The sequence below is a fragment of the Dama dama genome, chromosome 2 (assembly GCF_033118175.1).
Source record: "Dama dama isolate Ldn47 chromosome 2, ASM3311817v1, whole genome shotgun sequence".
Lineage (NCBI taxonomy): Eukaryota > Metazoa > Chordata > Mammalia > Artiodactyla > Cervidae > Dama > Dama dama.
The window spans coordinates 2242363-2269070 of NC_083682.1; the positions used below are offsets into that span (position 1 = coordinate 2242363).

Sequence of the window (26708 nt, forward strand, 5' to 3'; positions counted from 1 at the left end):
TTTGTTTTTTCGTAAAATTCCTGTGGAAGAATAAAGAATTTCAAATACCAAGACCTTCTTAAGAAGATCAAAGAAAGGCCTTTCCTTCTAGATATCAAGACATGATATGAGACATAGTAATTAAGATGTTGCAGTGAAAGTGCAGAAGTTGGTAGTCAGCCCGGGGAAGAGAGCCCAGAAAGGACCTCAGGGGCACAAGGTTTTCAGGGATGAGCAAAACAGCATTTGCAATCAGTGGACGAGGTGGTGACCCATCATGGAAAAGTGAACTTGGACCCCACCTCACACCATATGCAAAAATTCACTCCAGATGGGCCTAAGAGTTAAATGTTAAATACAGAACTTTTAACCTTTAGAAAATATAAGTTAGTTTGTATCTTTCAGAACTTAGCACAAGAAAATATTTCTCACATGGGACACAAAAGCATCCACTATGGGAGGAAGATATTAACAAACGTGTTTCTGTAAAATAAGGGATTCTGTTTGTTAAAAGACACCTTAAAGAAGGAAGAGACAACGTGCAGCCTGGGATTTGCGTCAGTTTCTATCATTGCTGTCACAAATTCCCTCAAAGCGAGAGACTTCAAAAACATATTTATCATCTTTCAGTTCTATAGGTCAGAAGTCCCATGCAGCCTAAGGATCTGGACAGTATCACAGGGAAGGTTTCTTCTTGATGACCCGGGAGACAATCCATGCCAGAACTTTTTCAGCTTCTAAAGGGCCCTTGGCCCTCTCCTCTATCTTCAAAGCCATCACATTGCTGCTCTCAGGCATTTTTCCCGCTGTCGTAACTTCCTCAGCTGGGAAGGGTTCTCTACTTTTAGGACTCAAGCATCTAACTGCCCCCGACTGGATGATCCTGACCTCTCTCCCCATCTCAAGCCACAGAGCCTGAGTTGCGTCTCTAAACTCCCTTGTGCCACATAAGGGGACACATTCACAGGTTCTGGGATTAGAACCTCTTTGGGGAGCCTTTTTCTACCTAACACAAGAGCAGGTGTTCCCAATACATAAATTGACCCAAAAAATGGTTGGTCAGTAGGGAGGGAGGGAGGAAGTCGGAGGGTGGGGAGCCAGGGAAGGAGGAGGAAAGAAAGAAAGAGAAAGAAAGGGAGGGAAGGAGGGAGGGAGGAAACAGAGAAACAAAGAGGGAAACCGCATAGGCAATTTATATCTAACCAACAAGTATAGGACTTCCCTGCTGGCTCAGTGGTAAAGAATCCACCTGCCAATGCAGGAGACGCAAAAGACATGGGTTCTATCCCTGGGTCGGGAAGATCCCCTGGAGAAGGGAATGGCAACCCACTCCAGTGTTCTTGCCTCGAGAATCCACGGACAGAGGAGCCTGGTGGACTATACAGTCTGTGGGGTCACAAGCTAAGGATACAACTTAGTGACTAAACAACAATAAAGATCAATAAGGACACAAATGACTGGACAGAAAAGTGACCCAGGCTGGGCCTTCGCCGTGGGGGATGCACACGTGGCCAGCCGGGTGTCTGAGAGCATGGCTGACCCCAGTTCCATCTGGCGTGAATCATGATGCCTGATCGCTGGGGCTGCAGACGGGGGTGTGGGACCCGGGGCCTCTCCTGCATTTCTGGAGGGATGCCTTGGAGGGTCGCCATGTACAAGGATAGTGTGGCCTCACCTGTAAGACTGAATTTCACACCCCGGTGACCCAGCTATGGCACACCTGGGTACTCACGCAAGGAAAGCTCCAGTCCACCGCCAGCTGGAGCAGGCAGCCCGGAGTGCGTCACCAGGGGTCCTATCACCGGGCAGAACAGGCGAACCAGACAGATGCAGATGGACAGGCCTTGGCAACACAAGCCCGAGGAAGAGCATGATACACTTCTGTAAAGATTAAATCACTAACAGACTGTCTGTGCCCTTTTCTGGACGCACAGAAATCTGATAAAGCTGCATAATCAACAAAGCACGGGGCAGGGGACACGTATTCAGGTCGCCGGTTTCCCGGGGCGGTGCAGGCAGGTGGAGGCTTGAGTGGGGCCTGATGGGGTTTAGTTATTATTTTAGGCAGCAGGCCCCTGAGTTTTTCTACATTATTAAGAAACAGCAACCAATTATATAATGATATATTAAAAAATTAAACCCCACAACCAAGTGACAGTTACTCATTTGTTCCAGATAAACCCAGCCAGTTCAATATGCAGAACTTAATCAACATAACCCATCACGTCAACAGGCTGAAGAGAAAACTCGAATGAGCCTATCTAATGAGGTGGAAAGAGTGTTGATAAAATCTAATATCCGTCCAGTCCTTCTCTTTGCCAGGGGTGGCGGTGGGGGAGGGTGTCTCCTTTCCCGGGCAGAGGGGAGGGGAGATCCGCTCACCTGCGGGGCTCAGGGGGCCCGTCCCACCTGCCCCGTCTCAGCCGTCCTGTCCTTGGACCGAGCCCCCCCTGGGGAGAGGAGCAGGCCCTCTGAGAGAGGGGCAAGCCTGGCCCTTCCGTGCAGACTGCAGAGTCCTGTGTCCAGCAGGGAGGCCGGCCGTGGGGTGTCACCAGAGTCGGGGCCAGGCCACAGCAGGCCTGAGCAGAGCCGGCAGGGCCTGGGGCCCCCAGCCCTGGCCTTCCATCAGCCTGGGATGGGGGAGCTGCTTGGTGGCAAAGGCCACGGCTTTGTTCTGTGGACCCAGCAGAGGTGAGCATGGCGGCAGCCTCTGGGGCAGTCACTGGGCGTGGTCCTTTGTTTCAGCGAAGTGGGAGCTCTCTCCCTGAACCTCAGGCTGCGCCGGGGCCTGGCCAGCCACAGTCAGCGGGGCCCTTCCTGGGGGGCACCCAGGGAGCCCCCGCCCCTCCACCTGCTCCCACACCACCTGGGGGTTCTGCCAGAGTTGAGGACCTGAGGCCAGGGAACGTTGCCCCGTGGCTCAGGCCCAGGATGAGAGAGGAGCTCATGGGGTCCGTGGCCCTGACCCCAGAGGAGAAATCTCAGGGCCTCCCAGAGCCTGCTTCAGCTCCGGTTCCGTGTATGTGTGTGTGCGAGCACGTTTATGTGTGTGCGTGTGAACATGTGTATGTGTTGGCATGTGTAAGTTGCCGCCCCCTCCCATGTAGGTGTGGATACATCACCAGGCCTGGGTGCTGCATGGATGTCTCAGGTGGGCCCAGGTCATAGCAGGATGGGGACGCAGCCTCGAATGTCTTCTGCGCATGGGGCCCCCATTGTCCGGTAGCATGGGGGGCTTGCCCTCACAGGAGAGCATCTCATATACTCGGGGCTCAAAAGTAGTCAACCTGGGGCTACATAGAAACCACTTGTCCCAGAGAACTTTAAAAGCTGCTTATTTCTTTAAAAACCATGGAATGAATGATTGTAAAATGCACAAATCCTAAATAAACAGATCAGCCCAGGTGGCTCCGTGGTAAAGAATCCACCTGCTAAGCCAGGAAACTCAGGAGACATGGGTTCGATCTCTGGGTTGGGATGATCCCATGTCCTGTGGGCTTTCGTCTGTGTTCCCCGAATATGTGGTGATGCTGAGCGCCTTCTCGTGGGCCCATTGACGCCTGGTGCCTGTTCAGATAATCTTTTTAAAGCGCGCAGTCTTCTCCTTGTTGATTCGTAGGTGTTCTTGACATGCTCTGGATACAAGTCGTTTACCAGAAAATACCCTTTCCCAGCCTGCAGAGCATCTATTCGTGTTCTTAACGATGTCTTTTGATGTATGGGAAGCCTTAATTTTTATAAGGAAGAGCAATTTGTCAAATATTTTATTTTGTAGTCAGGGCTGCTTGTGTTTTGGCAAATCTTCCAAGGTCATAAAGATAATCCCCTCCTCTCTTCTGCACTCCTGATGGTCTCTGCCTTCATGCTTTGATGTAAAACCTAACTTGAATTAATTTTATGACTGATGTGTGGCAGGGATCATGGTTCATATTTTTTTTTTTCATACAGCTATCCAAACTGTCATACTACCATTGATCAAAAAGGACATTCCTTCCCTCCCAGATTGAAATAGCGCCTCGGTTATAAACCCAGTGACCACTTATGCGTGTTTATGCTTCTGGATGTTTCATTCTGCCCTGCTGACCCATCCCGTCTGATGCTGCCTGTCAGAAGGTGTTCAGACTGCATCTCTGTAATATGTTCTCATCCTGCAGCTTCACAGCACGTTTAGAACTGAAGGAGCACACCTCTTCAACGTCATTGTTCTTCCAAATTGTCTTCTCTATTCCTCATCGTTTGCTAAATGTTCACAAATATTTTAGAATCAGCTTGAAAATCCTTCCCATAAATAAATAAAAGCATTCTGTGTTGACTGGAATCAGATTTGATCCACACCTCAAAATTCACATCTAACAAATATTAGTCCTCCAATTTATGAACATGTCATAACCCTCAACTGATGTAGGGATTCTTTAATTTTTCTCACTAAAGTCTAGAACATTTTTGCATAGAGGTCTTGTTTATCTCCAAGAAATTTCCTTTCGGGTATTTTATGGGTTTGGACGCTGTTATCAGCGGTATTTCTATCTCATTTTCTAATTGCTTGTTACTAACATATAGAAAAGACTTCCCAGTGGCACAGTGGTAAAGAATCTGCCTGCTGATGCAGGAGACTCAAGACATGGGTTGAATCCCTGGGCTGGGAAGATCCCCTGGAGGAGGAAATGGCAACCCACTCTAGTATTCTGGCCTGGGGAATCCCGAGGACAGAGGAGCCTGACAGGCAGCAGTCCATGGGGTTGCAAAGAGCTGAACGTGACCGAGCAGCTGAACAGACACAAATGTGCTTACGGCTGTGTTTGTGGCTAACTTACAGAAATAGAGTCGATTTCCGCATATTGTCTTTAAAATCAGTGTTCTTGCTGAATTCATTTAACAATGGAACAGTTTATCTGAAGATTCTGTTGGGTTTTTTTTAATATATATGATTATGTCATTTGTCAGTGTTGACAAAACAGTTTTACTTTGTCCTGTCTCATTATTCTTTCTTATGTTTCCCTTTTCTTACCTCAGTGCATTGGCTGAGGCTTTGGAGATAACATGAAGTAGAAACAGTAACGACAGACATCCTTGTCTTATTCCCCATCGCAGGAGGAAAGTGTAATCTTTCACCGTGATGTATGATGGCTGCTTAGATTTTGTTTCTTTCTTTTTATGTTTGAGTTTTGCATAACAGAACTGCCTTCTATTCCAAGTTCTCTAAGAGCCGTGTGTTTAATTATGAGTGGGTCTTGAGTTTTATCGCATGTTTTTTCTGTATCTTGTGAGTTGATTGTATGTTTTTTTCTTACTCGTTCTGTCGATGTAGAGACTCGTTCTGTCAGTCCAATGATGGTGACTGGATTTCAGATGCCAAACTAAACTTGCATAACTGGATTGAACTAGGATTGTATGTCTTTACATATGGTGTTGGGTTCAATTTGTTGGTATTGCATGTAGGATATTTGCATCCTATGTTAATGAGAGATGTTGGCCTATGACTCTTCTTTCTTGAAACATCCTTGTAGGATTTTGCTGTCAAGATTATACTGACTCATAAAAAAAAACCTACTAAAAAGGCTTGTATAAAATTGGTGTTATTTCTCACCATTTAAGGAAGAATCTACCCACGAAGTCATCTAACCTTTAAATGTTTTGTGTGTAAATTTCAAATCTAATTTATTTAATTAATATTGGGCAATTTGGATTTTTAAATTTCTTCTTCTATCTACTTTTGTATATCATGGTGTTTTAGAAGTTAATCTATTTTATCTAAGCTATCAAGATTATTTTTGTACATCACATCCTCTAAATGTATTTTTAAATGTCTCTAGCTAGTCTCTTCAGAGAATCAAGTTTTGGCTTTGTTGAATTTGTTAATGAAATGTCCATTTTTTATTTCACTAAATTTATTCATTTATCTAATTCATTTGTTTCATTGCTCTCTATTATCCCTTTCCATCTACCTTCTTTGGGCTTACTTTACTATTTTTTTTAAGTACTTGAGATAGACTCCAGTCTCCCCTCTTCTCTTAATGTATGATTTAAGGTCATAAAATTTCTTCTAAGCACTTATTTCATGGTACCTCAGCACTTATTTAGCTATAAGTTGTGATACAAGACATTTTTATCGTTATTCCACTAAAAATATTGGATGAGCCTAGAGTCTGCCATATAGAGCGAAGTCAGTCAGAAAGAGGGAATCCCAGCAGCTCAGTGGTTAAGATTTCATCTGCCAGTGCAGGAGATGCAGGTTCAATCCCTGGGTCAGAAAGATCCCCAGGAGAAGGGAAAGGCAACCCACTTGAATATTCTTGCCTGAGAAATCCCTCGGACAGAGGAGCCCAGCGGGCTACAGTCCATGGGTTCACAAAGAGTTGGACATGACTGAGTGACTCAACAAGAAGTCAGAAAGATTGTATATTAATGCATGTGTATATGGAATCTAGAGAACTGGTAATGATGAACCTGTCTCCAAGGCAGGAAAAGAGACCCAGATGTAGAGAACGGACTTGTGAACGCAGAGAGGGAAGGAGAGGTTGGGATGAACGGGGCAAGTAGCAGTGACATAGATAACAGTACCATGTGTGAAATAGCCAGTGGGAACCTGCTATATGGCACGGGGCACTCAGCTTGGCGCTCTGTGATGGCCTAGAGGGGAGAAATGGGAGTTGCGGGGAGGAGAGGGGGCTCAGGATGGAGGAGACGTATGTATGCATGTGGCTGATTCATGATGACATCATGATGATAGCAGAAGCCACCACCACACTGGAAAGCAATTATACACAACAGAAATAAAGAAATAATAAGATAAATTTTACTTAGTAAAAAAAAAAAGAAAAACTCTTCCAATTCTTGTTAGAGTTCCTCTTTGACCCTTAAGGTATTTAATTTCTAAAACACTTAAGGATTTTCCAGTTATCTTTTCCTTATGATTTCTAGTTTAATTTCTCTGTGGTCAGAGAACATACATATATGACTCAATTTCTCTGAAATGTGTTGGCACTCGCTCCTTAAGCCCTGCATGTGGTCCCCCGCTCTGGTAGAAGTTCTGTGTGCTCCTGGGAAGCTGAAATGCCCCCCGGACACTGAACACGGTATTCTGTAAGCGTCGACCACATCAGGCTCGAACCCAGCTTGTTCAGACGTGTTTGTCTTCCGATGTTTTCACAGCTCCTCTATCCATTACCCACAGAAGGGCATTCAAATCTCCCACCCTGATCATGGATTTTCTCTTTTACCTTTTAGCTCTGCCAGTTTTTGTGTTATATATTTGAAGCCTATGTTTTTAGGTGCATACAGATTTATAACTGATCTCTCCCTACCAAATTTTGAAATTTTCCTTTCTTTGGGCCATGCCACATGGCCTGCAGGATCTTAGTTCCCTGACCAGGGATTGAACCTACGCCTGCTGCACTGGAAGCGTGCTGTCCTAACCACTAGACCACTGGGGAATCCTCTTCATCAACTTTTAAATGGTGACATATCCCTCTTTGTTTCTGGTAATACTTAAAGTCTGCTTTGTCTGATATTACTTTACCTGAACTAGCTTTCTTTTGGCAATACCATTGTTTATCTTTTTCTATCTTTTTACTGTCAACACTTCTAAGCATTTCTATTTCAGTATATTTACGTGAAGTATAAAAGTGTCAGTTGCTCAGCTGTGTCCGACTCTTTGTGACCCCATGGACTATAGCCCACCAGGCTCTTCTGTCCATGGAATTCTCTAGGCAAGAATACTGGAATGGGTAGCCATTCCCTTCTACAGGGGATCTTCCTAACCCAGGGATCGAACCCAAGTCTCCTCCATTTTGCAGGCAGATTCTTTGCTGTCTGAGCCACCAGGGGAGCTAGGCAACATCAAATTATTTCTTTAAAATCCCACCTGACAATCTTAGTCTTTTGGTTGCAATATATAGTCCCTCTGCAATGCATGCGATCTACCCTCTCAATCTATTTCTCCACTTGTTCCGTCACTTCCTTTTGACCTCCTTTCCTGCTGCTTTGGATTGATCAAAAATTGTTATTAATTAATTTTTATCCCCTCTCCACTTGTTAACTCTACAGCCCTTTATTATCCCATTAGTGGTTGCCTGGAGATGATCATACACATCCTTGACTCACTGGAGTCAGCCTCAGTTGAGCACTTTGACCGTCACCCTGACAACACGTGGTGTTCACAACTGTTTAGCTCCACGGACACCCCCTTCCTTGTGCTATTTTTAATCATGCAGTTTTAGCTGTAGCTATACATTAAACCTTAGGAAACATTATCCATGATTGTTTCAGTCAATTTAATTTACTAATTTAAACTTTCTCACATATCTGTCCTTTTCTACTGTCTTAATTGCTTCTTGTATTGAAATATCTCTATGTGTCCTTCTGGGATCATTGCTGAGCCCCAGGGAGCCCCCAGACTCATTCTTCCAGTACAGGTCTCACCACCGTGGATTCTCTTGGTTTAGTTTGTACCTTCTCTTATTATTATTATTGTAGAAAAACATGCATAACACAAAATATACCATTTGTATCATTTTAAGCATTTTTAAGTGCATCATTCAGGGTCATTAATTCCATTCACGTGGTTGTGTAACCATCACCCCATCATCTCCAGAGCTTTTCACCTTCCCAAACAGACACTCTGTCCCCATGAACACTCCCCTCCACCCCTCCCACCCCCCACCCTCCTACTTTCTATCTCTGTGGATTTAATGACTCTAGGTCCTCATATAAGTGGAATAGTACAGAGTTTATCCTTTTGTGACTGGATTATTTCACTTGCACCTTCATTTCTAAAAATACATTTGATGGGCATGGAATGCTACCTTGGTAGGAATTTTCCTTGAGCTCTTTCAGGATGTTATTCTGGCTTTCATCCTTCGTGTTGACAAGTCACCCATCAGGGTAATGTGTCATCATACACACACCCCCTCAGTACTTCTGTGCCTTTGGCCTTCAGCAGGGGGACTCAAATGGGCCTGGATCTTTCTCTCCAACTCTCCAACTGGAGCCTAGTAAAAAGAAAGTGAAAATGTTGGTCACTCAGTCATGTCTGACTCTTGGCAACCCTGTGGACGATAGCCCACCAGGCTCCTCTGTCCCTAGAAATCTCCAGGCAAGAATACTGGAATGGGTTGCCATTCCCTTCTCCAGGGGATCTTCCCGACCCCAGGGTCAAACCCAGGTTTCCTGCATAGCAGGCAGATTCTTTACCGTCTGAGCTGCCAGGGAAGCCTGGTGGATCCAAGGAGCTGCTTAAATCTGCAGCCTGATGTCTTCCATCATTTGGGGAAAATTCCGAACCATTCAGTCTTCAAAATTACTTGCTCTCCATCTTGTCTCCTCTCCTTCTGAGATGTCATGTGTATTAGAACCTCTAACCATATCTCAGCTATCTCGTGTTTTTTCTATATCTTTAATTCTACTTTCCCTCCGCACTCCATCCTGGCTACTTTCTCTAGTTCACAAGTACTCTCTCTTTTTTTTTTTTTTCCCTATGTCTCCTCTGCCATCAAATTCATCTCACGCATTTTTAATTTCCATTATTGTCCTTTGTGCTCTAGAATTTCCTTTTTTTTCCCATTTAATATAAGTTTTACTTCTCTGGTGAAATTCTTCATCTTGTCTTCTACTTTCTTGAACCTATTTATCAATGTTATTTTCAAGTCCTTAAGTTACAACTCTGAAGCAAATCGTCTGATCTATTTGCTCCTGAATCTGTGGGTCAACATTTTGGGTTCCTCATCTGTGTGGTTTCACCCAGCTCCTTCAAGTGGCAGCTTGGTGGTGACTGGGTAGTCTCAGCTAGCCTCAGGAGTCTGGAGCCGGCAGGTTGTTAGGCAGGGTGCCTCAGCTCTCCTCCATGTGGCTTTTCCAGCAGCCCAGCTCAGACATGTCCACAGGGCAACAGTATTCCACAATGGTGGAAATAGCAGGGTTGGAGGGGGGGCACTCTGATGGGGGGAACTGCAAAGGACTTGCACCCATCTGTAACTTTCCCCAGTCTGCCCTCTGGCCATAACTTTATACACTTCCACCAAAGCAAGATTCACATACCCCTCAAAGAGACCTCAGAGTCTCACGAAATTAGAGATGGTACCATACCCAAAGTCCAGCATCTTACAACTGGCCTTTTTTTTTCTTTGTCAGCCTCTGCCCGAAGCCTAGTCCCAGCACTATTTTGGGATTGATGCACGTACCCCACTTTGAGGTCTAATTTCTTTTAATCTATTGATGCATAGCAAACCATGCCTACACTTCCTGGCTTCACATCACAACTCTTTCGTTACTTATGACTCCATGGGTCAGTAATTTGGGCTCGACTCAGCAGGAAGGCTGTTCTGGCAGCTTTGTGTGAAGTGACTCATCCAGCTGCGGTCACCTGGCGGTCCATCAGGGCTGGACGATGGACGGTGGACGATGACCGCACTCACCTGTTACTGCTCTTGGCCTGGGCACCTCGTTCTCCACACGGCCTCCCAAGTCAGCCAGTTCAGGTGGTCCACGTAGCCACATTCCAAGAACACATGAGTTATACATGGTGGGACTTCCCTGGCTTTCTTTTCATCACAATAAAGGTCAAGGTCAGTCCGAATTCAGCTAGTGGGAAAACCAACCCTTATCTCTTGGTGGAGGAGCTATGAGTTGACTCAATGCACGTGAGTGTGAGCAAATGCCGGGAGGTAGTGAAGGACAGGGAAGCCTGGTGTGCTGCAGTCCCTGGGGTCTCAAAGAGTCGGACACAACTTAGTAACTGAACAACAATCTACCACCCCTTGAGATATGTTTCTGTGGTCTCTTTCGTCCCTTGATTTTCAGTCTGTTGTGTATGAAATAAATAGAGGCTCCATGATCTTGTCTCCCTGAGGATGTCATGGTTTTCTCTGGAGAGCCAAAGGTGCCTGACCGAGCACTTGCTCCAGGTGGGGACTGAGGTGATTTGAGGCCATGGCAGGACTGGGGTCTCCTCTGAAAGCTTGGGCTGTTTACCAGGACCCCATCTCCTTGATGACTCTGAGCCAGAATCCTTCTCTCCTCCATAACATGAGTCTGCAGGGGCCTCTGCTTAGCTCTTTGTCCTTCTGGCAGCTGTTTTTTGCTCCATTTCTCAGAATCTCACCCCGTGCTGTGCAACTTAGTTCACAAACACTTCCAGGAGAAACGGGGTGAAAGGGGCTCCCTTCTCTCTGCGCCCCCCCCCCCCCACCATTCACCAGGATCTTGGCCTGTCAAGTCCTGGACGTCTTCGGAGCCCTGGCCTCCTGCTTATCTCGCCAGCCCAGGGAGTCCCAGCCTCACACTCAGCCCATGTGCCCCACACAGTAAACGCACATACGCACATGTGAGCTCACCCGGCTTGTTTCACCCTGGGATCTCAGCCCGTGGGGGCTTCCCTGGTCATAAAGCTGTCACACAGCTGTGGTGGTGTCTTCAGCAGAAAGTGCGATCAGACGCAAGCTTCAGAGCCAGAAGCAAAGTCTCCACTGGTTCCATGTGTATTATTTCCTTCCAGACTTTTTCTGTGCACATGTATCAGCCATTGTGTTCCCCTTTTGATGATGTTTCTAGAAGGAACTCTGGGGTTTCCCAGGTGGTGCTAGTGGTAAAGAACCTGCCTGCCAATGCAAGAGACACAAGAGATGCAGGTTTGATCCCTCGGTTGGGAAGATCCCCTGGAGGCGGGCATGGCAACCCACTCCAGTATTCTTATCCAGAGAATCCCATGGACAAAGGAATCTGGCGGGCTATAGCCCACAGGGTCACAAAGAGTTGGATATGACTGATGCAACTTAGCATGCACACACACACTAGAAGGAACTTTAGAGGGGAGAAAACACAGCACCCTTAACAGAGTGGTTTTTGTTGTTGTTCAGTCGCTCATTTGTGTCCAACTCTTTGCAGCCCCATGGATGGCAGCACACCAGGCTTCCCTGTCCTTCACCATCTTCCAGAGCTTGCTCAAACCCATGTCCATTGAGTCAACGATGCCATCAAACCATCTCATCCTCTGTCGTCCCCTTCCCCTCCTGCCCTCAGTCTTTCCCCGCATCTTGGTCTTTTCAGATGAGTCAGTTCCTTGGATCAGGTGGCCAAATTATTGGAGCTACAGCTTCAGCATCAGTCCTTCCAATGAATATTCAGGGTTGATTTCCTTTAGGATGGACCGGTTTGATCTCCTTGCAGTCCAAGGGACTCTCAAGAGTCTTTTCCAACACCACAGTTCAAAAGCATTAATTCTTCGGAACTCGGTCTTCTTTATGGTCTAAATCTCACTTCCATACATGACTACTAGAAAAACCGTAGCTTTGACTTTATGGACCTTTGTTGGCAAAGTAATGTCTCTGCTTCGTTGTGGCTAAGGTGGCTTGGGTGGCATAGGTAGTAACTATCCCTGGCTGATTTGTCCCATCCTACATTTTCCAAGTGGGTACTGATGGGCGGGCCACGGAACATTCCAGCTGCAAGGGGCCTTAGGGGTCATCTGCTTGTACCCCCTCCCCACTGTACTGGTGAGGAACCCGAAGGCCTCAAGGTAGAAAGAAGCCTGTGTGGCTGTACCGTGGGTAAGGGGCATAGCCACTGCCAACACAGGACCCTGACTCCAACCCCACTTCTGAGCGATGAGCAGGGCCAGGGTCCCTCCGGGGCCCCCGTTAATTAAAAGCCTCGCAGCCTCAGCCTTTCCCCCTGCCAGCAGGACGGGGGCTTGCAGATCCCCATCCCGGGAGGCTGAACGTTCTCCTTGCTCCGAGAGGGGCCCAGCCGTGTGCAGTGGGGACACGTGGGCAGCCTGCGGGCCTCTGACGGTGGCAGGCGCCGGTGACCACCCTCCTCCTCTCCCTTCACCACCGCAGGCTGCGGGAGCACCACCGGGCCACCATCAAGGTCATTCGGCGCATGCAGTACTTCGTGGCCAAGAAGAAATTCCAGGTGAGTCCTGCACTCGGCCCTCACGCCCTGGTCCACCCTGAAAGCCGCTCGCCCGCCCACAGCGCAGACCACACCTTGCCATGTCTGAGACCTGACCCTTCACCCATCAAACACCCTGCCATGACTCCAAGATCCGTCTCCAAGACAGCTGGCCCTGGAGAGACGTTTCCCCGATTGGGCTGGACCCTGGGGCCAACCCAGAAACACACAGGGCCCTGGAGCTCACTCGCCTCCCTACCCCACCCCCCAGACAGGAGTGGCAGTGACCCAGGGAGGGGGCAGAGCCAGCCCTGTGTCACCTGGACAGGAAGCACCTGCCCCAGGCCTGCTCAGGGCTTTGGTCCCCGTCACCCACCCTGTGTGAGTCGGAACAGACGGGCGTGACCTCCCTGGTGGCCCAGTGGCTAAGACTCTGTGCTCCCAGTGCAGGGGGCCTGGGTTCAATCCCTGGTCAGGGAACTAGATCTCACATGGTACCATGAAGACCGAAGATCTGCTTGCTGCAACTCAGACCCTGCTTGCTTCAACTAAACACCCCGCTTGCTGCAACTAAGACCCTGCTTGCTGCAACTAAGACCCTGCTTGCTGCAACTTAGACCCCACATGCAGCAAATACTGGCACAGCTAAATAAATAAATATTTAAAAAAACAGAACAGAGAGGAGGCCTGGCTCTGCTCTGTGCCCTGGGGTGGCCCCCTTTACAGGGAGAGGTAGGGTCTCCCTGGCTAGGTGGGTCTGGAGACTGTGGGCTTCCCCATCAGCCCTCCTTCCAGGGGTGAGCCTCCTACAGTGGCCCCTGGAGAATGCCAGGTGATGACAGGCTTGGCACCTCTTTCCTCCGTGGAGACTGTCATCTGTCGGAGGAGGGGGCCCAGCTCAGCCTTCCCTCAGAGAACATGGAGACTTGGGAAGCAGGGTCCCCTGGGGGAGAGCCTTCTCTTTCCGGAAGGCTTCGCCACCACTTCCTTTTAGAAATGAGTTCCTGGTGGAGCCAAGTCTGGGGGCCACTCGGAGTCAGCAGCAACGTCCAGACCCCCCGGGCCTGCGTGCGGCACCAGGTGGGGAGGTTGGGGTGATGTGTTCACGCCCCCGAGCAGTCACAGCAGGGCTGGGACGAGACCAGACGCATGTGCCCTCCGGTCTGCGCCTCCCATCCCAGCCTACAGGCTTGGCTCCAGCCCCGGCCAGTCTCCCCAGCAGAGCCCCCACCCAGCCAGGACGGGGAGCCAGACTCATTGGGGAGCTCTGAACAGACCCCACTCCAGCAGCCCCGGGGAAGACCTCTTTCCCATCTGGAGTGGGAACAAGAGCCCAAGGGGCTGCCCAGGACCATGCCCACCTGCGCCCTCAGCCTTGCCAGGATGCTGGTCCCAGCACACACAGCCCCCTCAGGAGCAGGGCAGGGAAGGGGGTGGGAGGGAGGGGGAGGGGTGGCACACAGTCCCCAGGGGCGTTGTGCTGCCCGCCTGCCCATCTGTCTGCCCGCAGCCTGGCAGGAGGCTTCCCACCCCCCCCCCAAACTGGGCCAAGCAGTGTCAAAGGCTCCCGCCAGGGCCTGGGACCCCTCATTGTGGCATCAAAGAGTCCATGAAGGCCATTCCCAGCCGGCACCGGGAGGTCTGCCCCTCACTGTTCTGGGCGAGATCCGATGTCCCTGGACGGTCTTTGGGTCTGTGGCTCTCCTTCCCCAAGGCCCGGCTGCCCTGGTGGAGCCAGCAGAGGGGCACCTGGGGAAACAGGGAGCTCGAGGGTGCTGGGCAAGGATGGGCTGACCTCCCGGGTGGGGCAGGAATGGCAGGAACCTCCACTGGGATCAGGTCTGGGCAGGACTGTCCCCAAGAGCAGAGGAGACCCAGGAAGGGCCCTCACTGGAGAGTGGCTGGTGGTGACGGCTGAAACCTCTGATGCCAACCTGGGGGTGGGGGGAGTACAGAGGGGTCACTGGGGCTCTTCCAGGATGGGGACAGTCCCCAGCCTGAGCAGCTGGGCCACTGTGGTCCCAGAGCAGGCCCCCGCTGGGCAGAGGCCGGAACCTGCTGCCTGGGGCACCACTAGACCATGCAGAACCATGCCAGGGTGGACCCCAGGCTTCCTGGGGTCTTCTTCCAGGTCTGGGGTGCCCACAGGGCAGGCCCAGCTCAAAGGTGATGTGAGCAGCTTCCAGATCAGAACCATAGATGCCCTGGGCAGACGGGCATCCACAGTGGTCAGAGAAGGTGTGGGTGCTGGGGAGCACCTGTCACAGAAACGCGGGAGAGAAAACCAATAGCTGGCCTCAGTGGGCACCCTGCCCTCCCATCCAGGCTGGCGGTCTCCCTCTGCCTCAGGACACAGGCCAGCATCCTGCAAGCAGCCTGGGAAGCTTCTGGAAGGAGGCCGGGCAGCCCCACCCGGCCTGCTCCCTGCCCTCCCCAGTGCACAGGGCCCCTGAGGGCCTTGAATAGAGCAGGTGGGGCCTGTGTGTGGAGGAGCTCCTCCTGCTCTGCCCTTGGGACAGAGGCTCTCAGGCAAGGCCCAGGTCTGGGGCGGCTGGAGGGGTGTGGGCAGCAAGAGGCCTCCAGGGAGGAGGGACCCAACAAGATGGAAGTGGTGGATGAGGCCCTGGCGGTAAGGAGCTCCAAGGAGCTCCCGGGGTGGCCCCTGCCCCAGGCCCAGCTGCCAGGGCCCCTCCCCCGCAGCAGACTGTCTGTCTGCCCACAGGCCCACCCCCATCTGGCCCCAGGGGCAGCAGACGTGGCCGGTGGCCCCCCTGCCAGCCTCGCTGGCCGATAAGTACCCGGCTGGCCGCCCCTGTGTCTGGCCGGAGGAGCCAGAGCCTCTTAGCCCTTCAAGTTTGCCTTGAACTCCCGTGTCCACCGTCGGTCAGTCTGGACAGCCCGGCATTATCTCGGCTCATCTCAGGCTCCTGCTGCTGCCGCCAGAGGAAATTAGCTTCAGAGAGAAAGCGGAGATGAGCTCTGCAGCCAGACCCCAGGCAGCCACTTGACAAAGGCCTCCAGGAGCGCCGACCAGACCCTGGTGGGGGCAGGGGGCAGGGCGGGGAAGGGGGGCTTACCCACTCCAAGATGAGTCTCAGGGGGCCTAAGACGCCACCAGGCCATGGGTCCTGGGTGTCAGTCGGCTGTCAGTTGCCCTGCTGAGGCCCACACCCTGCACAAGGCGAGGCGGGGGGCCACGCTCACAGCCCCCTCTCCACCTGCTCCTGCAGGTGCACACACATCCATTCCCTGCACTCTCGTGCCTTCCCACGGGGATGCCTGTGTACATGTGTGCACACAGAGCCCCTCAACACACTCAGGGCCACAGTGGTCCGTGACCCCCCCAGGGTGTATGGGAGACCAGGACAAGGACCCCGCTCCATTCCAGGCCAGGCCTGCCCGACTTTGACCTCCGTACCCCGCCTTCCCTCTTCCGAGCCTGCCCAGGCATCACCGCTCAGGACCACCTCCCCGTGGGCACTAGACACTGCAGACCCTGGGCCCAGCCACAGCCACCATCACAGCCACTCTGGTTCCCCCGGCACAAGCCGCTCAGGAGACCCCAGCCCTCTCTCTCCTCACATCTTACTTTACCCTCACTCCCCTGGTCAGCCAGAAGGCTCAGCAGCCCCATCTTACAGAAGCAAACACTGAGTCCTGGGTCCATCACCCAGCGCCAGTCTTACACTTGTCCTGGAGCTGGGTGTGTGGCATCAGAGAGCCTGCCAGAGTTTATCTCACCCCCGACCCCACGATCCTATGACAGGCCTTGCGTCTCAGCCATAAGGGGATGCAGGGTGGTCCCAGAGTCCGAGGCGGGGCTGGGTGTCAGCTCTGAGGGCCCCACCTGGCGAATCTCCTGGGGACAGGAACCGCCCTGGCCTTCTTGTGCCCAGTCCCTGATGCGGGGGAGGGTTCCGTCCTGCCTCAGGATTCTGGGGTCCCAAACCATGTAGGGAGTTGAACTTTAGCTGCCAGTGTTGGTGGCAGGGCCCCTGGGCATGTCCAGAGGTGCCCAGAGATGGAGGCAGGACTCTGCCCTCAAGGGAGCCCCGTCTCTCTGGGAAGGCAGAGGTGGCCTTGCCCTTAGCCTAGGGTAGCCCACTGCAAGGAGATGTAGGCCCCGGGCGGCAGGGAGGACAGGGCCCCGGGGGCTCCCAGGTTTGAGACCTGGCCCTGGCCCGTGACAGGCATCTGAGCCTTATTCCTTCTCATCCTCTGACCCTGCAGCCCCAGCTCACCCTGCAAGCTGTCAGGAGTTTCTTGCAGGCCCGCTACCCTCCGCCCCGCCATCAAGAAGCAGTAACCTCCCAGCTCATCACTAGTGTGAGCCCTTCAGGGTTAATGAGACCACCGGGGCCCCCCCAACCCTGCCTGCCTGAGGTCCCCCCAACAGAATCTCTTTTCCCAATGAGCCCTGCTTGCTTGTGTGGGCAAAGGGCCTCCTGAGCCATCAGACCCCCACTCAGCAGTCCCCTGCTACCTGGGTGGGACCCGCAGCCCGTGGGCTCCTGGGATCGAGGCCATAAATGTGGCTGGAGGTTTTGCTGATATCCTGAGAAGCCTCCTCCTCTCTGTTGTGGTTTCACCTGAGCCCCGGATGCATTTATGGGCTCAGGGCTGGCGCCGAGCCTGGAGCTCCAGGGTCCCCTGCCCTGCCCCCCTGGCCCAGGCCCACGGTGGGACCATCCTCTCCTCCCAGGAAGCCTGGAAGCCCCGGCAGGAGGCCTGCCACCCACAACAGGCACTGCAGGCCGAGGCTGTCCCTGGGTCCCCCTCTGCTCACCTCAGGGCACTGACTGCTGGGGAAGGGGGTGAGGTGGATCACCCGCACCCTGAGAACAGTGTGGGAGCCTGCCAGCGAGGGTGTGGTCAGCTTGGGGCCAAGGCCAGTGGGGGCCGCACAAAACCGCCCTCTTTGCCACTGACTGGAGCCATGCTCTTCCCCCTGCCCCGGGCCCTCAGCTGGGCCAGCTCTTCCAAGGCAGTTTGGAAACAGGGCTGGGGGCCTGGGAAGGGAGAGTAGGCAGGTCCCTGGGTCCAGAGAGGCCGAGTCACTGACCCGGGGTCACCCACCTCCTGGGCGGGGTGAGGAATGGGGGATGTGGGCTGAGCCCAGCCACGGCGAGTGCGCTGATCCCGGCCCGCCCCTTGGTGCCACATGGGCGGCTCCTTAAATCCCGGAGGCTCATGGAGGCTAGGCACCGTCCTGCGTCCCGCGCTGGCCCGCACGCGCAGGCACGGCCTGATTCTGTCTCTCTGCTGCAGCAAGCGCGGAAGCCCTACGATGTGCGAGACGTCATCGAGCAGTACTCCCAGGGCCATCTCAACCTCATGGTGCGCATCAAGGAGCTGCAGCGGAGGTGGGCCGCCGGGCTGGGGTGGGGCGGGGTGTGGTCAGCGCGGGGCGGGGCGTGGGTGGCAGGGGGCGGGGCGTGGGCAGTGTGGGGCGGGGCGTGGGTGGCAGGGGGCGGGGCGTGGGCAGTGTGGGGCGGGGCGTGGGTGGCAGGGGGCGGGGCGTGGGCAGTGTGGGGCGGGGCGTGGGTGGCAGGGGGCGGGGCGTGGGCAGTGTGGGGCGGGGCGTGGGTGGCGGGGGGCGGGGCGTGGGCAGTGTGGGGCGGGTCGTGGGTGGCAGGGGCGGGTGTGGATGGAAGGGGGCGTAGCATGGATGGCAGGGGGCGGGACGTGGGTTGCAGGGGAGGGGCTTGAGCAGTGCGGGGCAGAGCACGGGAGCTCGCTCCAACTGCACCAAAGTCTGGGGGTGCCAACACTTCACATCCCAGCCCACCCGCTGTTGAGCAGGCCCAGGTCAAGCCTCGGGAGGTACACGGCTGGGGGAGACCCCATCGGTTGGGCGCTGAGCACCCCAACTCTCAGCAGCCCACGTGTTCTGGCTTCTAGCCCAGGGTCCAGAGAGCTCGTCTTCCTGGAGGCGCCTGCTTCTTAGGGGCTTGCGTGGGCTCAGACCAGCTGCACATAGCAGTGGGCTGGCCTGGGGACCGAGCTCCTGAGGCACAGGGTGTGGCTGGGAGACCACCCATGTTGACCACCCTGGCCAAGCAGGAGCTCAGGCTGCCTGCCCCCTGTTTACCCCGCCCCTGTCACTGACCTACAACAGGGATGTGAAGCCCATCCAGCCCAGTGACCTGGCCTTGCCCTGGAAGGGACCTCTTGCAGTCCAGCATCTCTGGACACTTCCAGGCACCTGGCCTGGGGGCATTTATGAAGCGGCCACAGGACACTGGGCGATTCTGGGATCCTGCTGTACCCAGGCAGGATGACAAAGGGACAGTCCAGCAACTGCCCTACACCTCTGAACCCCCCACCCAGGCCCCCCATGGGAGTGTGGGCCTCTGGAATCCCAGAGGCACCTGGCTGGTTTTGGGGTGGTGGCAGGGGGTGGCCCCCAGAAGGGGCGGGCAGCTTGTATCACTGGGGACATTGGCCCATCCACCCACTGATCGGCCAGATGTCGGTGTGGTGCCCAGGGCCACGCATGAGCTGGTCTCCATCTTCTTCTCCCCGCCCCCCCAGGCTGGACCAGTCCATCGGGAAGCCCTCCCTCTTCATCTCTGTCTCAGGTGGGTTTCTGCATTGAGGCACCCTCAGCATGGCAGCCCGTGCCAGACCCGCCTACCATCGCCCCACCCACGCCTGCCTCTCCCTACCATCTGAAAGTGCATGTCTCGCCCGGAACTCCAGGGAGATGGGGGCAGGTCGACCCACCCTAAGCATGGTGTCTTTGAACACAATTTACACGGGATTTGCAGTTAGGACAGGAACCTACAAGGGTCCTGATAAGGGCAGGCCTTTCTAGGCCATTGATGATCTGGGTATAGAAACATGCCCGGGTCTTTGGGAAGGTGTGGGCCTGGAAGTGGGGCTGGGGGCTGAGAAGCCAGCCAGAACCTCGCGGCAGAGGTGGGTGCGGGTCTCCAGCTCGAGGCACTGGGGAGCGGGCTGCGGGTCACACGGGGAGAACAGGGCCAGTCCAGTTCCTTGGGGTTGCCCTAACCCAGGTTCAGGCAGGAGGCGCAGCTCGGGCAGAGGCAGGACAGCGGGGGTTTCAGGGGCAACAGGCATCCCCGGCCAGAGCGAGTGTCTCCCGGGGGCGGAGGGCACAGTGGGCACCATTTCAGGCAGGCTGTCCCTGTCTTCCGCGCTCTCGGGAATCAAGGAAACGGGAAGGGTGGGACACTGACAAGCCGGCCAGCGCCCGCCCACCCCCTCCCCCTCCACCATCGCCTCCTGAAGTTCCCACCACGGAAGAGCTCTTAGGAGATGTCCTCAGAGGTTCAGACCTTCGACTCCAGCTCCCTCACCCCCGTCACCCTTCTCCCCCAGCCCAGCTGGGGTCACCTGCCCACCCCACGCCATCGGCTAGCACCGGCATCCCTGACTTGGGTGCTTTACCCCACAGAGAAGACGAAGGACCGCGGCAGCAACTCGATCGGCGCCCGCCTGAACCGCGTGGAGGAGAAGGTAGGCGCCTGAGCCTGTGTTGGTTCCCGCGGCCGCAGGCGGCGTCCTGGGGCCTGGACAGGGCTGTCCCCAGTGGCGCTCCACGCTGCCGCTCTGTGCCCGGACGGCGCCCTCGGCGTCTGGGGTCTCCCTCCGTCCCTCTCCCCTCTTTCCTTCCTCCTTCTCGCCTTCCGTCCGTGCTCGTGTGGCCTTCCTGAGGCCGGCGCCATCTACTTCCCTGTGTGCAGTGGATATCTCCCCACGGGAGGGAAGAGAACGCTGGAGTCCAGGCAGGTCTGAGACCTCACTCAGGGGACATCCTTAGGGGCAAGTGGCACCGAGTGCCCACAGGCCCCTCCCTGGCGTAACTGAGGTGGGCATCGCTCCCCTGGCCCCAGCCCGAGGGCACTCAAGGACTTGGAGATGCCGACAGGGGCACAAAGGTGCGTCATGCGGGGAGCAGGGGCTGCGGGCCCCAGGACCCTCCACTGCGGGCATCTGAGTGAGGGCAGCGGGAGGTGGGCAGTGTCTGCCCAGGCCCTGCTGGGCGTCCAGGCAGGATGTGGACGTCCACGCTCCCTCCGCTCCAGAGCACGGCCGCCTCAGTGGCTGGGGTGCCCCAGTCCTTCCGGGGCTCTGTGCCGGCATCCTGGAGCCGCCATGGACCTGTGGGACGGGATGGGCGGCCATTCTGCCCTGTGAAGTCTCTGTGGTTAGGTGCAGGCTCTTATCGTGCCAAACAGCTCATTCATCTACATGGACTTTATCTGAGAGCCGCCGGGGGCCTAAAAATAGAGGAATTACGCTTGGGCAGGGAGAGCATCCACTGCTCCGTTTCCTGGGCAACGCCTGGCTCTGGCCCATGTCCATCTCTGCTGCAGCTGGGCGGGTGGGCAGGGGCATGGCTCCCAGTTGCTGCCCCACCCTGCCCCCAGCCCGGGCCTGCAGGACTACCCTCTGCCCACCTGCAGTCTTCCCCGGCTGGGGCGGGTGTGGGGTCACGATCCAGTACGGGGGGGTCCGAGAGGGAAGGTCGCTTGTGCAGGTGAAACGGGGGCCCTCACGCGCCGGCCTGCCCCTCTGGGTTTGTGTGACCCCAACATCCTGACCCCACGGGAGGGCTGGCCCACCTCGGTTAGCACAGGGCCGAGCAGGGCCTTTGTCCTGTCCTACAGCGGACCGTGCAGTGGTAGATGCCCTGTCCGGCAGGATGGGAACTGAAACCCAGAGTGGTCAGCTCCCCAGGCCGGCGGCATCAGAGCCTCCGGGGCCCTGGACTCTGCCTCCTTGCTGGCTGGTCCTTGGCTCTCACTCTGCCTCCTGTGTGTGACCAGGGCTGGCAGCTTCCACGAGAAGCAGCAGGTGACCCTGCAGCAGACCAGGCCCTCTGGGTGGGGCTTCCAGCCATCACAGGAAGCAGAGGGGGCCTTCCCTGGTGGTCCAGGGGCTGACTCCACGCTCCCAGCACAGGGAGCCCAGGTTCGATCCCTGGTCGGGACCCAGGTCCCACAGGCCACAACAAGAGAGTTCACATGCCCATCCCACATGGAGCAATTGAAAACAAGACCCCTCGTGCCACAACTAAGACCCGCTGCAGCCAAATAAATATTTCAACAGAAAAATAAAGGAAGCCAAGGTAGAGCCAGGGAGCGGACCTGGCCCCCGACCCCCGCGCCTGGCCCCGGGACAGCTTTTGCTGAGTGACCCCCACAGCCGGCAGGGGCTACGGCGGCCCCCCGGCCCGTGAGCCGGCACCCTCCCAGCTGCCCTCGGGGCACCCACTGTCCCAGCGTCCAGACACTCACACCGCCCTGTGTCCCTGCCCTGGCCTGGCTCTGTCCCCTGTCCCACTGCCCTGGGGCTTTCCTATCCTACGACTCTGCCCTATTCGGGACAAGCCACTCCTTCAAGCCTAGACTGGAGCCCGGTGTCCTCTGGGGGTGGTGGCGGGCCGCCCAGGGTCCCCTGCAGCCCTCCGGGCACCTGTGGGGTCTAAGAATCAAGACATGGCCCTTAGTCAGCCAGGGGCAGTGTGGCAGGCGAGGTGGGGCCTTTGCTGGCCTTGGGGGTACCCCATCGCAGACCCACATTTCTTCAGATCGGAACAACAAAGCTGGGGAGGGTCCTAGAGGACACAGTTTGGGGGCAAGGCCCCTGCGGCCTCCGCGCCGATCAGGCTCTGCGCCCAGGAGAGGGGCCGCCTGTTCCCGGGCAGCGAGGAATCTGCCTCGTCCCCCCGTGCCCCGCGGAGCTGGTTAGGCCGAGAGGCTCCGTCACTCAGAGTCCCGAGCCTGCTCCACGCCCCCCGCCCCCCGTGGACGTGCGCGGACCCAGGCGAGGCCTCTGTGGGCCCCTCCCCCGCCGGCCGACGCCCCTCGCGGATGGACCCTGGGAAGGGGCCGTGCTGGGCCCCACGTTATCGGCTTATCGCAGCGGCCATCAGGACCATAAACAACCCCCTGGCAATCCTGCTGACGCGGGAAGTTGGGGGCAGGAAACGCAGCAGCCGTCCGGCCTCAGACGCCCAGCAGGCCCGCGGTGCTGGCAGTGCCAGCCAGCCCGCCAGCCAAGCCCCCCGGGCCTTCCCCGCACGCCGGCGGCCTCAGGCCGGAAGGGAGCCTGGCCCCCAACTGCTTCCTCATCTGGGCTCCGGCCCTCGGCGGGGAGGGCAGCGGCCTCCCCCCAGCCGGCTGGGAGAGGAGGGGGAGGGGGCGCGGGAGGCACGCGGCCCCCCCACCCCCCAACCCCTGTCTTGTCAGGGGGAGCCCGGCACACCTGTCCCTGGCCTGGGCTGGCTGTCCAGGCCTGCCTGGCTCCAGGGGCGTGCAGGGCCGAAACAGCGTCCTGCCCGGGGCCCACACCCCGCACCCCCCACCCCGGCCTCACCCAGGGGCCTGAGGGACCCGCAGGTCCCCAGAGGAGACGCGGGAACTGCTCTTGCTCATCGGGTTCTGTACTTGGAGGAGGGAGGAGGGGAAGGACAGCCTTTGCCCAAATAAATTCTCTTTTACAAGTGGGGAAACCGAGGCCCAGGGAGTTTGTGCAGCTGTCTAATTAGCTAGTTAGAGCTAGCCCCAGCGGAAGCCACGGACAGAGGGGCAGATAAGGTGGAGAGAGACAGCAGAAAAGAATTTCATAAACACAAGGGGTCTGGTGAGAAGAGGCCGCGTCAGAACAAGGAGGGCCAGGCTGGGGACTGGGGTGGGGGCAGGCAGCGGGGTCCGCTGACGGCCGTGGTCAGACTCTGCCCCGGTGGGGGGGTGGGGGTGGTAGGGACGCCTTGCCAGCCCTGGGACAGGTCCTGAGAACACGACCCCCAGCCCCTGGGCCCCTCCCTATCAGGGCTGCCGCGGGGCAGGGACCCTGGGCTCTCTGGGGACCCGATGAAGCAGTCGGCTCCCACCTCCCCCCACCAGCGTGTATTCTTAGCTCTGGCCCCTGGACCTGCTGCAGTGTTTACATTGAGCCCTGTTTATTTTGCAAGCTCAGCTCACACTGCTTTTGCTGATATGAGGAACACAGTGGGCTGGGAGAATTTCTTTCTTCTCTGTTTTTGCCGGAAATGTTCATGGCTCAGAGCCGGACACCGGGAGTCCTGGGTTTCCAGGCCCCAGTTCAGAGAGCAAGGGTGGGAAGGGCCCTCCCCCACCTGGCATTCCTTCACTGCCCCCTGTCCTAGAACCCTAGACGGGCACACCTCTCCCCTGGACTGAAATGCCCCCAGCCCGGGCACCCCACCGCCTCACCTCCCCAGCCCCTGCCCTGGACCAGGAGGGCCCAGTCTGCCCCCAACCTCCTCCTCCTGCTCAGGCCTCCTCCCGGACCTCTCCATCCCCCGGGCCTAAAAGCAGGACCCAGAGGCTCGACCATCCCGGCAGCTCCCCCTGCCTCCCTCCCTAGAGCCCCTCAAAACAGCTCACCCTCGCACGCCAGCTACACACCCTGCCCACGGAGTTTGGGCCTCTATTATCTTGGGCTTAGACTATTTTTCCAGACATCTATGTGGTCTCTGGCCTCTCCCCACTGCACCCCCGTCCTTCCCATTATATACTCTTTCTTAGACAATGCGGAAGCTCTCTTGCTCACCTTTTCTTCAGAATCTTTGTGTCCACGTCTGTGGGTGAGATGGGTCCTGTTCTCATCTGTTTGGGCATCCAGTTTAGGAGAGCCTTACGGGATGAGTTAAGAAGCAATCTCTCTTCTTTTGCATTCTAGAATACTTTGTATAGGATTAGGGTTTTCTTCCTCAGAATGTTTGGAGAAACTTGAAGGCAAAGCCACCCAGGCCTGCGTGTTCTTCGTGGGCAGATTTTTAATTGAGTCAGTGACTCGCATGCTTATGGGACGGGTAGTGTTCTCTATCTCTTCCTGTGTCAGTTTTGATAAGTTGCTCACTCTTAACAGTGTGTATGTCCCACCCTCGTTTTCATATTTATTGGCATTTATTGGCATTTTAGCACCTGTACCATCAGCGGTTTGCTGTTGTTGTTTAGCCGCTTAGTCGTGCCCGACTCTTTGCGGCCCCATGGACTGTATAGCCCGCCAGGCTGCTCTGTCCGTGGGATTCTCCAGGCAAGAGTACTGGAGTGGGTTGCCGTCCCCTGCCCCATCCAGGGGATCTTCCCAACCCAGGGATCAAACTCTCTTGTCTCCTGCGTTGGCAGGTGGATTCTTTACCATCGAGCTACCAGGCCCCTATTTCATTTGCTTGTCTGTGCCTCCATGCATTTCCATGGGTCAAGCTTGCCGGCTCCTTGACAATTTTACTCATGTCTTCAACAGAGTTTTGACTTTGTTGGTCCTCCCTTTTGTTAGTTTGTTTTGTTTCGTTCACTTTATTTCCTTCCTTGTATTTACCTGGATTTAATGTATTATTCCTTCTTTAACTTCTTAGGTTGAGTTCATTTTAAGTCTCTCTAGACTTCTAATGTGTGCTCTTAAGGCGACAGTTTGATTTTTCTCTAAATGCCACTGAAACTTCATGCCCCAGGTTTTAATCTGCAGCATTTAATTTTAATGTTCATTCACATAAAGATTTCTCCAGTCTGCACTATGACCTCTTATATATCCCAGGAGCCATTTTGCAATGTGATTTTCATCATTGTTTTAAGTGTGATTGCTCCACTGTCAGAGACAGCGCTCTGCAGGGCATCAATCTTTTGAAACGTTTTGAAATATGTTGCATAGGTACAAGATGTCATCAATTTTTGTAAATGTACCTTCTCTGTTTGAATACCATGTGTATTTTAAAGTTGTCAGTTGTGGTGTTATACTCGTGTCTGTTAGAACAAGCTTGGTAATTGGTTCCTCACTGGAATGTTTTTATCTACTTGACCTATCATCACTGAGAAATGTATTGAAGTGCCAACTATTGTGGAGAATTTTCCTACTTTTCTTTATATTTCTGTCCATTTTTGCCTCGTATATGTTTTAGATCTTGTGATCAGGTACATATAATATTCAATTTTTTGTATATTCACTGCTGGATTCAATGTGTTCTAATTCCATAGCACCCTCTTTCTCCCAAGCAGGCTTTCCCCCCTCTTAAAGCCTATTATCACTGTTATACAAACCTAATTTTCTTTGTAATCTTTTTTTTAAGCTTTCTTGAGGTGTAATTTACATGCCATAAAATTCACCCACTGTAAATGCAGACAATACATTTTAGTAAATCTCTAATTTAATGCGCAACCGACATCAAAATGAAGTTTGAGAACATTTTCAACACCCCCAATTCCCTCAATTCCATTTGCCAGCTCCCGCCACCAGCCACAGTCAATCACTGACCTGCTTTCTGTCTCTGTATCCTTAAATTTCTATAAGACTAGAAATTTGCCTTTGCTGGATGTTCCCTATAAATGGAATCAGACAGCTTGTGGTGTTGTGTGTTTAGCTTTCCTCACGTAATGTCACATTCTTGAGGGTCGTCTGTGATGCATCATGTGTTTCTTTTCCTCTTAACACTCAGCAGCATTCTGTTGTATGGATCAACCACATTCTGTTTATCCATTTGCAAGTTGATAGACGTTTGGACTGTTTCCAGTTTGGGGCTATTATGGTCAACGCCGCTGTGAACTTTTTATCTACGAGTCTGTGTATGGACATACGTTTTCATTTCCTTCGGTCAGGTTCCTAAGAGGGGAATTGATGGGTCATATGGTAAGTTTCTGTTTAACTTTCAAAAACACTTCTAAACTGTTTTCCAAATAGTTCGTACCATTTTGATTTCCCACCAGTAACACACAAAGGTTCCACTTTCTCTATATCCTTACAAATACATGGTATGGTTGGTCTTTTTTCTTTTCGCCATTCTAGCTGTGGGTTTGATTTGCATTTCCTTAATCACTAATGATGTTGAGCAACTTTTCATGTGCTTATTA

The 26708-nt window shown here is 54.3% G+C and overlaps 1 protein-coding gene across 5 annotated transcripts in view; it reads left to right on the forward strand.

The window, feature by feature from the left end:
• KCNQ1 (potassium voltage-gated channel subfamily Q member 1) overlaps positions 1–26708 on the forward strand; it is a 362556-nt gene that overhangs the window by 272166 nt on the left and 63682 nt on the right. For 2 of the 5 annotated variants that reach the window (XM_061161398.1, XM_061161370.1), the window contains 4 exons: positions 12813–12888; positions 18136–18230; positions 19402–19448; positions 20212–20349. In XM_061161398.1, the coding sequence (XP_061017381.1) occupies positions 12813–12888; positions 18136–18230; positions 19402–19448; positions 20212–20349 (356 nt within the window). Of the gene's footprint in view, positions 1–12812; positions 12889–18135; positions 18231–19401; positions 19449–20211; positions 20350–26708 lie in introns of those variants that run through there. The other 3 variants (XM_061161406.1, XM_061161387.1, XM_061161380.1) reach the window with 3 other exon arrangements.